Source organism: Gavia stellata, chromosome 30 (genome assembly GCF_030936135.1).
Source record: "Gavia stellata isolate bGavSte3 chromosome 30, bGavSte3.hap2, whole genome shotgun sequence".
Classification (NCBI taxonomy): domain Eukaryota; kingdom Metazoa; phylum Chordata; class Aves; order Gaviiformes; family Gaviidae; genus Gavia; species Gavia stellata.
The window spans coordinates 5,351,630-5,364,005 of NC_082623.1; the positions used below are offsets into that span (position 1 = coordinate 5,351,630).

The following is a 12,376-nucleotide window of genomic DNA, read 5'->3' on the forward strand; positions in this document are numbered from 1 at the left end:
TGATTTAGCCTCATATCTGTGATAGAGGACCTTCAGACTTTCAAAACTCATGACAAGCTTACATTACAGAAAGTAGCTAATTTTTTCTAGTTCTTCTTTGACGTTCACGTTCTCCCTCTTGCTTACTTTTCAGCACAGTCGGGAAGTGAACTGCAATTTGGTAGAACACAGGCCTTTTCCACTGGTTGAAATCCAGGGCTACAAAGACTTAAAATTAAGCACTTTGGAGGATGTTTGTTTGTAATAATACAATGAACTATTTGCAGTGTTCTTGGTTTTGTGGGGTTTTATCCCTAGCCCTCTGAAAACAGTGCTGTTTCTCTTCCAGGAGTCGCAGCTATGTGCCCAACAACCAGTCCAGAGTGAGTTAGTGCAGAGGTGCCAGCAGTTGCAGTCTCGATTATCTACGCTTAAGATTGAAAATGAAGAGGTGAGCTAAACAACCAAAATCAACAACCCTTTTACTACTTCCAGTGGGGAGTGGAGGCTAATTAAGGAAGAATCTAGTTTCCGTGATCCTCTTCTGTGAAGGCTTGTGGTAGAATTCAAGAATAAGGCAACTGAGGCCAGCAGTGTATTAGTGTGTGATTTGACGTGAAAACTGGGTGCACAGAGAGGATCCTTTGAAATACCCACACGTATCTCTCTTCCCATCCTTAAGTTGATAGGGCTGGCTACGTTGCAAAAGTTGTATTTGAATAGCTAATAGAAAAAGGGGAATTTAATGTTTTGAAGTGAAGACAGTCAATTTGCATAACTTAAGAGCTAATTTTTGTTTAATTGGTCATCTAAGATGAGAAGACTAGATCAATGGCATTTGTTTGGGAACAGGTCAAAACACCTAATCTGCACTTCTGTGTTCAGGAGTTTTTAATGCTCCTTGGGCAAAATTTGCGACTCCTTTATGTCTAGGAAGTTGATTCTGGCCGTCAGTAAAAATTTAAAGTGTGCAAAGCCCTGTTTTTAATATCTAACATTTGATGCCCAGTAGATGTAGTTACAGAAGACGATTATAAAATCTTGGTTCCAGCACCCTTTGCTTTGAGGTTAAATTTCCTTACATCTCCTCCTCATCCCAGCCTGTAAGATTACAGGTGTTTTCCTGCTCCTGGCTGGTTCTGTGTGCTGCCAGCCCTTTGTTTATATGGACTGTGCTGTTAATGAGCAAAACTTGCACCTTAGTTATGGCACACAGGATGTGAAACCAGTAATATCTGTTTATTAGTAAAATGCTCCAGGGTACTTACTACCTCTGTTTTTTACTTGCAACATACTGTCTTCATTTTTTAAGTACTCTCATTCTTGCTGGACAGGTTAAGAAGACTATGGAAGCTACACTCCAGACAATCCAGGATATAGTCACGATAGAGGACTTTGATGTCTCTGACTGCTTTCAGTATAGCAACTCTATGGAGTCTGTTAAATCCACTGTCTCGGAAACGTTCATGAGCAAACCGAGCATTGCCAAGAGAAGGGCAAACCAGCAGGAGACAGAGCAGTTCTATTTCACAGTAAGGAGTTAATTTTCAGTATGAGCACGCATAATGTATTTAGAATTACACTCAAAAGAGAGCGCAAAATGAGGCTATCATCTTACAAAAATGCTTCTGTAATTGATTTTGGACAAGCAGGGTAAGCATATTGGGTTTTAAAGCCGGGTGCTTTGAATTCTTCACAAATATATTGGGATACCTTTGTTGATGCAAACTTAGTGTGTGGATAAATTGTGTAAAATTTGATTTCTTCTGCATCTAAAAAGGAATTGTCTGAAAAGGAACTTACTAGCTTGTAAATATCAATTTTCAAAGATAATACAAATTAAAAGATTGTTTAGCTCTTTTATTTCTTATTATTATCATCTTACAATTTCAGCTCACGTGAGCTTTTAATTGAGTCGATGCATTTTTACAAGATGCTAAGAGCTTTTTATATTGAATTTCATACCCGACTATATGTTTTTTCCTAAACTAGATTTATGTTAAGCTGTTGAATTAGCTTCCATTTTAAAAATATTTCAAAATAGCAGATGAATATCGTACCTCTTATCCCGCTTACTTGGTCATTCCTTTGGGCGTCTTTTGCGAAGCTTACTGTCCTTTACATTCCTCTTCCAAGAATGGTATTGCTGATTAAAAGTCTGATGTTTCTGTGCAAATTACACTAGCTGGCAGGATGGTTTCTGTCAAGCCTTGACTTAAAAAAATTAAAAGGCCTTTGTAGGAGGTGAAACTGGCTATTGAGAAAAGTGGGTGGAGAAACTGATTCAATTAAGAAGGGATTGACCACCCTGCCCAGGCTTATGAAACTAGAAAAACGATTTTTTAATTGAGCCCTTAAGCGTTCCCTCTCTAGAGAGGGACTATTGTAAGTTCAAATAGGAGACCGAACCCAGGACTTTATTTGGATGTAGTATTTTTCCATTTCGTAGTGTCAGTATCCTGCTGCAGAGCAGTGAGGTCCCAGCAGGACTGCGGAGCTGGCTCAGTGAGCAGAGGAGCAGCCTGCCATGTCCTGCGCAACGTGGGTAAAATAACTATCAACAGAACGAAGCTGTTCATGGAGGACCTTTTTAACCAGCCTAGTCAGATGTTTGATTGATCTACTATTGGCCAGACTTATAAAATATCCTTTATAGGGATTTCAAGCTTTGAATCTATAAGGAGCAGTTTTTTCAGTGTATGAGAAAATGCTTAGATGAGTATTAATGAGACTGAGGGCAGAGCTGTGTAGCAATATGGGCGAGGCATTCTTTGTGTAGGGGGGCAAAAACCAAACTGTAGTGCAGAATAGAGATTTAAATCCCCCATACCTTGTGATGTGCTAAATGCTGAGGGATATGAACGGAAAGAAAAATACTAATTTGAAAGAATATTCCATATTAATATGTAACTCCACTTGGAAATTCCACGTACTGCATTGCTAGCTAGGCAGAGCTCTTAGGTAAATATAGTGATGCCACTATGGGAATTTAATTGAAGGAGTACTGACTGTCGTACCTCTATGCTGGTATGAGCTGTATTTCCACTAGAGGCATATCATTGCACGCTGGTGCCGAGATGGCTCTGTTGTTAGGGCTTTGAAGGAAGATTTGTATTCAGACTAGAAGCTTAAACTGCCCCGTCTCAGTGAAAAGGATAGGAATGATGATTGACTTAGTACTAAGCTAATGCAGGGAGCTAAAGCAAGGAAGCAGCAGTGACTGCAGGGAGCCAAAACCCGGGGATCTGTCCTGGCAGGAGGGTACCGCCGCTGCCATGGCCACACTCCCGCTTCCTGAGCCAGCAAAATCGGAGCTAGCGTGAGGATGCCTGTCAGAGCTGAGACCGTACTGCTAATTGTAGTACAGCTGGCACTCCGCCCTACCTGAGAAGTGAAAAGGGGAATGAATGATTTGATTCTTTTTACCTCTAAAACAGGGCATAATTTTAGTTCTTAGTCGAAATGTTATTTTTTCCTCCAGAAAGATTAAAACCCAGTACAATGCTCACTTTGTGAAATGCCTTAAAAATTAATGTAAATTTATTATTACCAAACCCTTAAGACATGGGTAAGTATTACATAAAGTTCCCCTGCTAATCAATCCTACAGAAATGTCATGCTGGTTGTGTCAATGTGCCCCTGTTCCCACGTTCTGTCGCTAGCAGCGGCGCAGGGGAGTGGGGATCTGATTCACCCGCTCCTTCAATCGAGTGCCTTGTTTGAAGTCATTCTTGGGGGGCGGAGGGAGGGAGGAAAACTGCTGAGCCTTCCAGATTGGAGACAGTTAAGGATGTGGGACAGTGACAGAAACTCTTTTTCTTTATAGCCTCAAAAGCGTAAAATCTCCTTTCCCACAAGGCAGGAAGATACGGTCTAGTTTGCATTTCGCTTCATTATGTATGCCACCTGCCAGCTGGTTCTCGCTGGAAAAATACTGCAGTGAGTTTGGGCTTGGAGAGAGTGTCAAAAGTTGCATGGTTTTGAGGAGATGGTAGGCGCAAAATGCGCGCTGTCTCTGGCTAACAACAGATCTTCACCTCTTAATTTTTACACTGTGGAAATAACGTGACTTGAGGACGTTTCTACTGCTTTGTGTCTGATTGTACTTAGTCTGACTCCAGCTGTTCTCTGCCAGAAATGAAATCCTAAGGAGTTCTCCTGTAGTTTGATTATTTTTTTTTTCTTGGCTGCTTTTATTAAGCCCAAAATCAAATCCTAGTGAATCTTTGTAATGCATTGAAAAAAGCCTGAAGCCTCATTTTGAAATTACTCTTTTTTTCATAAGCGTACTGGTAACAGGCAGGGTACAGAATGTTAGGCATGAGGAAATAGAAAGAATGCATGAAATACTGCACTGGCTAGGAACCTTCTCTTTTTCTCCTTTAAAACAATCCCTGGTACCCATCTGTGGGCAGGCGATGTTCTCAGTGTGACCGCTGCAAATGCCTCAAAGCCGGAGCGATCGGCCAGAGCCGCGCTGAGCTGCAGCCACCGGTAGGCTGAGCTTAAGTTTTTATATCTGCTTCAAAGGGAAGCTTAACTCTCTTCCAAATCAAGTTGATTTGCTGATCTTTAAGCTTCTGTTTAAGCTATTTGGAGCTGAGCCTCCTAGCCCTTCTGTCTCTTTGCCTGATCGTGATTTTGAGACGTGGAGCTCGGCACCTCCCAGAATCAGGTTTACCCTCAAACCCTCACTTCAAATTCTCTGGTTATTTTTGCAGCTTATACTCTTCGTGTTTTCTTCTGTCAAAATTTGATGCAAAAATTTAACTGATCGAGCACAATATACAGTTGGGGCTTGGTGAACAGATTCTACAGGGAAATTCCAAAAAATACGGTTAATTTTTTTTGCCACAGTGATCACGCTTCCTGTTTTCTTCTAAAACAACAACAAAAAAGTTGAAGTATTAGTATAGGAAGCAGGAAGTGCTGAGACTCTCCAAAGGGACTTAATTCTTATGAAATTTTTCTTCCAATGTTGTCACCCAAAGGGACATAAAACTCAGACTTCTGGCAGTTAATTAAAGCCCTAGCTCAGCCATTTTTGTCGTGTCAGTGCACTCTATTGCTGGGCAGCCCAGAACGGAAACTTCGTTAGCTCCTGGACGGTTTCCCCCCACCCTCCCTAGTGTCGCAGTATATGTATAGATTGCTCACGGTCCAGGCACTCTCTTAGCTAAAATACCATTTTTTACCTTAAGGGTTTGCAGTCTCATTTGGCAATACTAGACCAGAACTGGAAGAAAGTGGAAAGAATTGGAGAAAGCTGAAGACAAGAACTGAAACATTTCATTATTAAATGAGAATCCTTTCTTTGTGTTCATTTTGCTAGCTGAATTTTTAAAATATCTCATGATTCTGAAGAATGACCTGTGGTATTTGAAGAGTTATGTGCCATTTACATATTTTTTGAGTGTAAACGTGTCCTAATTATAATGTGGACACCTACCGTACGGCAGAGTATTTTATGCGCTGCAGCATGGTAAAGATAAATAATGCTGTTCTGAACTGCAAAATAAGAGATGAAAGAGCTGTAAAAAACCAGCATTTGCAGAGGTGGGAAAAATGACTGCATGATTGTATAATATTTCACCGAGAGAACAAATCTGAACTTAAATAATATCTTTATTTGTTTTGTCCCATGCCCCCCCTGCAACCCTGTGTATCATCCAGCGTGGAGGCAGACACACTATTTGACAAGTAAAGTGGGGTGAGAGAGGTTAAGTGAGAGAATAAGCACAGTAGCGGCCTTTTAGTTTGTTAAAACAGATTGCTCATTCAGTTGCCTATGACGCGCGAGGGAAGTGCGTTTCCATTTCGCCCTGTCTGGAGAGGAGATGCATGACAGCTTCTCGGATGTCTAAAAGATGCCAAACGTTCAGCTGATTCCACAGTGAAACAATAGAAATTGCACTGCAGATACGTATGGACCGAGCTTCAGGTTTGCATGGATACATAAAGCAGGAGGACTTAGTGCATCTTTTGCACTGTAAATTTCAGTGTAATTTTGTACTTCAGCATTATGTTCAGAATCCAGTAGCCTAAAGATGCAATCGAAGAAATTAATTGCCCACTCATGATCTTGGTTTTTTCCACCTTCGCAGAAAATGAAGGAGTATCTGGAAGGCAGGAACCTGATAACGAAGCTCCAAGCCAAACACGACCTTCTTCAGAAGACCCTGGGAGAAAGTGAGTCTGGGACCCGCTCGTCACTGCTATTAGCCAGGCTATTGCACTTATTGAATTAGTCAGCTGAATGAGTGTAACGGTCTTGGATTACTGATGCAAAGTGGACGTACTCATGTTTTATGAATTTATTTTTTCCGATCTGCATGATGGAGAAGCCAAATGACCTACAAGGCTGCTTGATTAATGGTGAATGGAAAATGCTTAATGAATCGCTAATGTGCATCGCTTATTTGTTAAAATGAAGCATTTGTTCATCCTGTCCTCTCCCCATACACGCACATTCTGCTTCTTACTTAGTGATCTGTATGGTGGCAAACCTTGTGATTTACGGTTTACTGATTAGTTGAGAAGTATTGCCTCGTTAGGCTGGTCAGAAGTTTCATTTGCATGGTAGTTTACCTGCTTCTCACCTCTGTGAGTTCAATTCAGACCAAAATAATGTGCGTGAGCACAGGGTTTTATTATTAGGGGAATAACAAACAAATTTCAGAGCATGTAAAATATGTTGCCTGTCTAGAAGGCATTAGGCAAGGGGCAGCGGCCAGAACTGAATATGCATTTGCTATTAGTGCCAGAACAAAGGAAGATTTCTTTTCCTTCATGGTATGGGCAAATCCTGTTGGCCGAACACGCGTAAACTATGCATCCAAGTTTCCATAGAAACCTGTCTGCCTCGTATTTGGAGAAGAGAAGGTTTTAACGGTCTAAATGTCAGGTCAAAAAAATGGCTCAACTCGTTCCTGGGTTTATATGCTGGAGCAGGGCTCGTGTTTTGATATGTAACTTAGCTGGACTCCCCACAGTTTATGGTGTGCAAATCTTCTGAATGAAAACTTAAACAGCATGTGGTCTTTGAAGTGCTTCGCTTTCAGTTTAAAAATGCACTATAAAAATAAAATACTTATTGCTACGGTAATTAAGAGTTTCATGTTTATCAGACCCAAACCACTACAAGGTAGAGAAAGGATGTTGTCATCGTTCTGTGCTTTATTGTTTAAAGTTGCTCGTCTCTTCAGCTGTCCTGTAAAAAGGGTGGATGAAGCCAAAGATCTGTGTCCTTAGGGTATTTTTCTTCTGCCTCTAAATATCTCCAAATGACACCCGTGCTGCCCCTGTGACTAATCACATTCCTGGATCATAGCTGACCTCTGCATACCGAGACCTATTTCCTCTTAACCTGCCTGCCCCTTGAACCCGTCTCAAGCTGTGGTGAGGGGAAAAGAAGAGGAAATTAAATGCGATTTCTGTATTGCTATGTAGATTTAAAGGCTGCTTCTGTTTTTTGGGGGTTGCTTTGCAATACCAGAGCTTTCTTAGTCACTCTGTGAAGGGACCCAGTGTGTGTCAGGGTGAGCTCCAGCAGCTTCTGAGAAAAATCGCTTCTGTCATCTGTGAGATCAAAAGGAGCTGAGAAAGGGAGGTACATTTTGTCTCCAAAACCACGTTAGCAGGTTAATGGTACAAACTGGGGACTGTGCCTAGGCTTATCCATAAAATGTCACTTAATTGGGAAATGGGCAAATAAAACGCCTTTCACAAGTCCCCAGAGCATGGTTAGAAGCTTTACTGAAAAATGTGCATACAGCTGCATGTCTTCAGTCCCTGGAAAATTCATGGGTTTGTTACGATTTTTATTCTTCTTTGCCCCATCCTCAGGTGACATTAGTTAGTCCTCTTGAAAATTGCCTTAATCTAAAGATGACAAGTTCCAGTAATAAAAATAGCAGCAAGTCTTCCTATCTACAAGTAATTAGGTCCCTGCCTACTGTACACATTTGTCACCCTAATGTAGGAGCCCCTTGATGTTGCCACAGCCATGTAATTTATATATATGAATATTCTATGATGGAAATGGGACAGATGGCTGGAAATTCTGCTTCAGAATAACATGTTCATGTAAATTATGCACTGCTTTGGCTTTACGTGGGGAGAGGAAAGTGGCTATCGAGATGTGTTCAACTAATTGTCAGCCATCAGCAATTAGACATTTCCCTCGTTCATTCTTCCATCTCCCCAGGAGCAGGAAGATGTCGTAGGGAAGGTGGATTTTCAGCTGTTGTAAATCAGTACGGTTTCACCAATGATGATCTATACCAGCAAAAGATCTGGCCTGTACAATTCCCAAAGGCACATACTGGTTTTCTGTCTCTTTTACTCCTTGTTGTGCTATTTTAAAATGATGCCTGCATTAGCAGTAGTCGTTAGCTTGGCTGCTTCCTTGCAAACTCAGTGCAAGTTAATGGAACGTTTTTATAAATGTTTGTGGAAAATACCATTAAATGCCTGTCTCCCAAAATAGCTTAATGCCAGCATGTTCAGTCTGTGGGCTAACAAATCCGTGAATGTTTTCAATCTTACTAAGTGGCTTTATAAAGAATAATCTCTTGCCCCACCAATTCCCCTGGGAAGGGGGAGGGAGGGAGAGGTTGACAAGCCCAGTTTTTTGGCAGCACAAGTCAACAATTAGAATGCGCAGGGAACTGATTTTCAAAAACAATACTTTCCAAAGAAAGAGTCCTCGGGTAGCCTGAGCTGTTTGCTGCGTTTCCTGGTCGGCCACGAAGGAGCTGTGCCAGCAGGGTGGGCTTCGGTGGTCTCCCCAGCAGCGTTCCTGGGGGAGGCAGCCCCTGTCTGGCTCCTCAGAGCTGCCCCCTCCCTCTCTGATGGTTTTCCTCCTCCACCTCCTTCTAAAACCGACTTTACAAAGCAGTTGAGAGTTTTTCCTGTTCCTTTCTCCTAATGCTGTATTTCTTTGTCGTCTTAACAGGTCAAAGGACTGACTGCTCCCTTGCCAGGTAGGTGCGGCTCAGGGAATCATTTTTTAAGGGAAGTCTGGTGCAAGTTGGTTGCTGCCATTCCAGATCAGTTACCAGCCCAGGATATGTATCTGTTAGAAAAAGATAATAATTTAGCTAATATATAAGCAAATTCCTGCTAGTTAATATGGCTTTAAATACCATCGCTATTACCTACATCAGTGCAAGGTGGTGGTGCAGCTTATACATATGTTTAGTAACCTCCGGTCAGCTGAGTAATGAATATTACTTTTGATGCAGCGCCTGCTTAAACAGCTCTCCCTGCTTGCTGCTGCCCCGTGCAGCCGCCACAGTTGTGACCGTACACCTGCTGCCTGTTGCAACAGGTTGGGAAACCGACGGGGGTTAAAAATAACCAAGGGGGAGGACAAAAAAAAAGATACATGGAGGTCTCCCACTTTTTCTTGTCCTCGTGCGTTTAATCCAAATCAGGAAGGGGATGGGCAGGTGTGAGAACTGCTTAATTTGGCACCGTCACCAAGAGATGTATTCTTTGAACTAAGATTTTTATAAACGCATTCCTATTTCTGTAAGGGAGATGGGCCCATGACTTTGCAGGGTTTATCCACATGGTTGGTGTACGGGGCTGAGTGACGTAAATCAGAAAACTCTTTATCCCGTTGGTGCTCTCTGCTGTGCTGTGGAACTGGATTGCAGCAGTATAGAGGTCATACAGAATAAACTTTTCATTTATAATTAGGACCAGTCACAGAACCATAACTAAGCTTCTCCTGATGGGGTTTTTATAAAACATAACAAATCTCCATCTCCAAATTGATGGATTCAAGGGGCTCCACTGGGCACGAGGAGCTGGGGTAGGGGCTGTGCATCATCCTGCCTTGTTAACAAAAGGAAGGTGATTACTACCGATCTGGAGTCATTACTACTTTTCACATTCCTTGCAGCAAAGCAAAGCTGACAGGTCCTAATTAGAGCCTGACATCCATAATAATAAAATATTATTCATCATGAAACAATTTTAAATATCAAAGAATCATTACTGCTAATAGTTTAAAATAGACCGTATTGTCTGTGACAGCCCATGGAATCTGATTTCTTTTTTTTTTTTCATTCAGTGTTTTTGATTTTTATAAAAGGAATTTCCCCTGAATTAACACATTGTACAGTCTTTTTAAAAATCACAGTTCTAATCACCTTATTTATAATTCAGCAGCCATCTGCCCTAGCAGGGAATTGGCTTGAATGATGCATTAGGGCCTCTCTACTATTATCTCTCATGCTTCATTTTTACAAGAAACTATAGGAATTTTAAACCCCAGTAATAAGTTTTGAGGGGAAAAAAACCTGGCAAAGGAAGGCTTTTTTCCTATTTTTCTACAATTAATGTCTACCAACATAAATAAATGAGACCATCATGGTTTGTACTGAAAAGGCTTAGCCTGGCTAGTGTGTGCTGGTGTTTGAGGGGGGTTGTGTTATTTATTTATTTGAAGTCTTATCTGTAATAAACTATAATAAAGACTCCACAGAGGTCGCTGTTAACAGCACAGTAGGAACCAGCATGCCCACCTGCTTCTCCCCTCCGTAGAGTGGCTCTTTCAGAGAAGCGCTATGTGCAATTTATAACAAACATCATCTTGAACGAGGAGCCCTATATAACAGATTTCCATACAGTTGGAATTAAAATGTCAAGGGTAAACTTTTGTCAAAGCAGTGGACTCCCCTCTGTCTATTTCAGGTTTTTAATGATTTAAAGTCGCTTCAAATCTTTCTGAAGTTCTGTAAATTGAATGACACGAAGTCATTATGATTGACTTGTATATCTGGCTCCTTCCCTCCTCCGAAATATGCATAGTTTGGAATACCGAAAAAACAAAACGATGATAGTAGGGGATTATCTTGACTTGTCTGTTCTCTTTTTCCCTCCTGCACCAATGGGCGGTTCTGATCTCATCAGCGGCAGGCGCAGCTCCACCATAAGGAAGCAGGTAATAAACGTTTCCTTAAGTAACAAACCAGGGATAGGGGGGTGTTTTGTGTAGAGGAGGACAGATGGAAAACAGGGGACTGTTTTTATCCTTCCCTCCCTTTCTTACATGGACCTTTTCAGTCTTGTTCAAGTGGAACTGGTGTTCAGTAACTGAAGTCAATAAAACATGGATCCACAGCCTGGATTAATTTTCTTTGACAAAAATTTAAAATAATTTTACTTTGTGTTTTGACAGACCTGGAACCAAAATGCCAAACAGCCTTGAGCTGTCTGGACAGTCGTGGTTTATGGGTTTCACGCGGTTGTTTCTTTGTCCCCTTTCCCTTTATTTTCACTGGTACCCCACTGCAATGCTAGTAAACCAGTAACTGCTCACTTGTTGTGCCTTCTTGTAGTGAAGGCTTATAACAGCGATGCTTTGTTTTCCTGGCTGTGGTGGATAATCTGTTACTTTTTAGTACCTGAGGAGCTAAAATATGCTTCTTTGAGATAGGGAAAGGACAAAATATTTCTTGTTGATACTATAAAGACAAAATTTGGCTTGGAATTTCATTTCATGCAGTCTGTTTTGGGGTGTTGCTTTGTATTTTTCTAGGATCCCTGTATATTGCAAATTATGTAAGAGAGCAGGTTGTGGTTTTGGTTGCAGAGTCAAACCTTTTTCATTTTCTGAGCTTAATTGTTCCTTTATGCTCTAAAAATGGTCCTTTCCTATGCTGAAAATGACGTATGTGTATGTCTTGGTTGCCATTTTCGCAAGTGGTTTTTGAGGTGTCTCAGAAACATATTCTGACTCGAGTAGAGCTGACAGACTGGTCTCTGATTTGGAAACCTAAATTAAAAACTAATCTGTTAGCAAACACTGAATCCACAGCTCTCGGTAACCTATATGAAATCACTTGCGTGTGGTTTTAATAGGGTTTTTTTGATTGGGACCTAACAGTTTAAAACTGCTCTGAGCGTTTTAGTCCCTGCTGGGGACCCAGAATATGTGCTTCTCTGTGGGTTCCTCCTGTCAAACTCCAAAGTAAGTCTGAGGAGTTGTAATGCTGTTTGGATGATTATTAATAAAGCGTGTCCTCAGGGGCCAGTTGAGCAGCAGAATGGCTTCTGAAGTATTCTTAATTGGTTGGTGTTGTTCTGTACAGCATATAGAAAACTAGTTCTAACGAGCTATGGCTAATTAGTAGAGAGATTATTAATTGTCACTATATGACCAAGTTCTATGACATTTCAGTAAAACAAAAAAACATTAAACCTAAACAAGTTGGGAGAATGGTTGAACTGGGTTTTTTACATATATTTTTGAGCAGAGGTCTGTCATCCATTTGAGCTGGTTGAAATGTGATGCTGTAGCATCCTAACAAGTGAGCATTTTGATATAAATTAGAGGCATTGCTGTCCAAAACTACTGTAGAAGAGGCTATACATAAACAGAAAC

General features: G+C 41.1%; 1 protein-coding gene across 4 annotated transcripts in view; it reads left to right on the plus strand.

Annotated features, from left to right (window-relative positions):
* The window catches only part of SRGAP2 (SLIT-ROBO Rho GTPase activating protein 2), a 107,660-nt gene that overhangs the window by 73,088 nt on the left and 22,196 nt on the right, over positions 1-12,376 (plus strand). For 2 of the 4 annotated variants that reach the window (XM_059831051.1, XM_059831055.1), the window contains exons 8-12: positions 329-430; positions 1,314-1,511; positions 6,084-6,168; positions 8,936-8,963; positions 10,903-10,933. In XM_059831051.1, the coding sequence (XP_059687034.1) occupies positions 329-430; positions 1,314-1,511; positions 6,084-6,168; positions 8,936-8,963; positions 10,903-10,933 (444 nt within the window). The remainder of the gene's footprint in view (positions 1-328; positions 431-1,313; positions 1,512-6,083; positions 6,169-8,935; positions 8,964-10,902; positions 10,934-12,376) is intronic. The other 2 variants (XM_059831052.1, XM_059831053.1) reach the window with 1 other exon arrangement.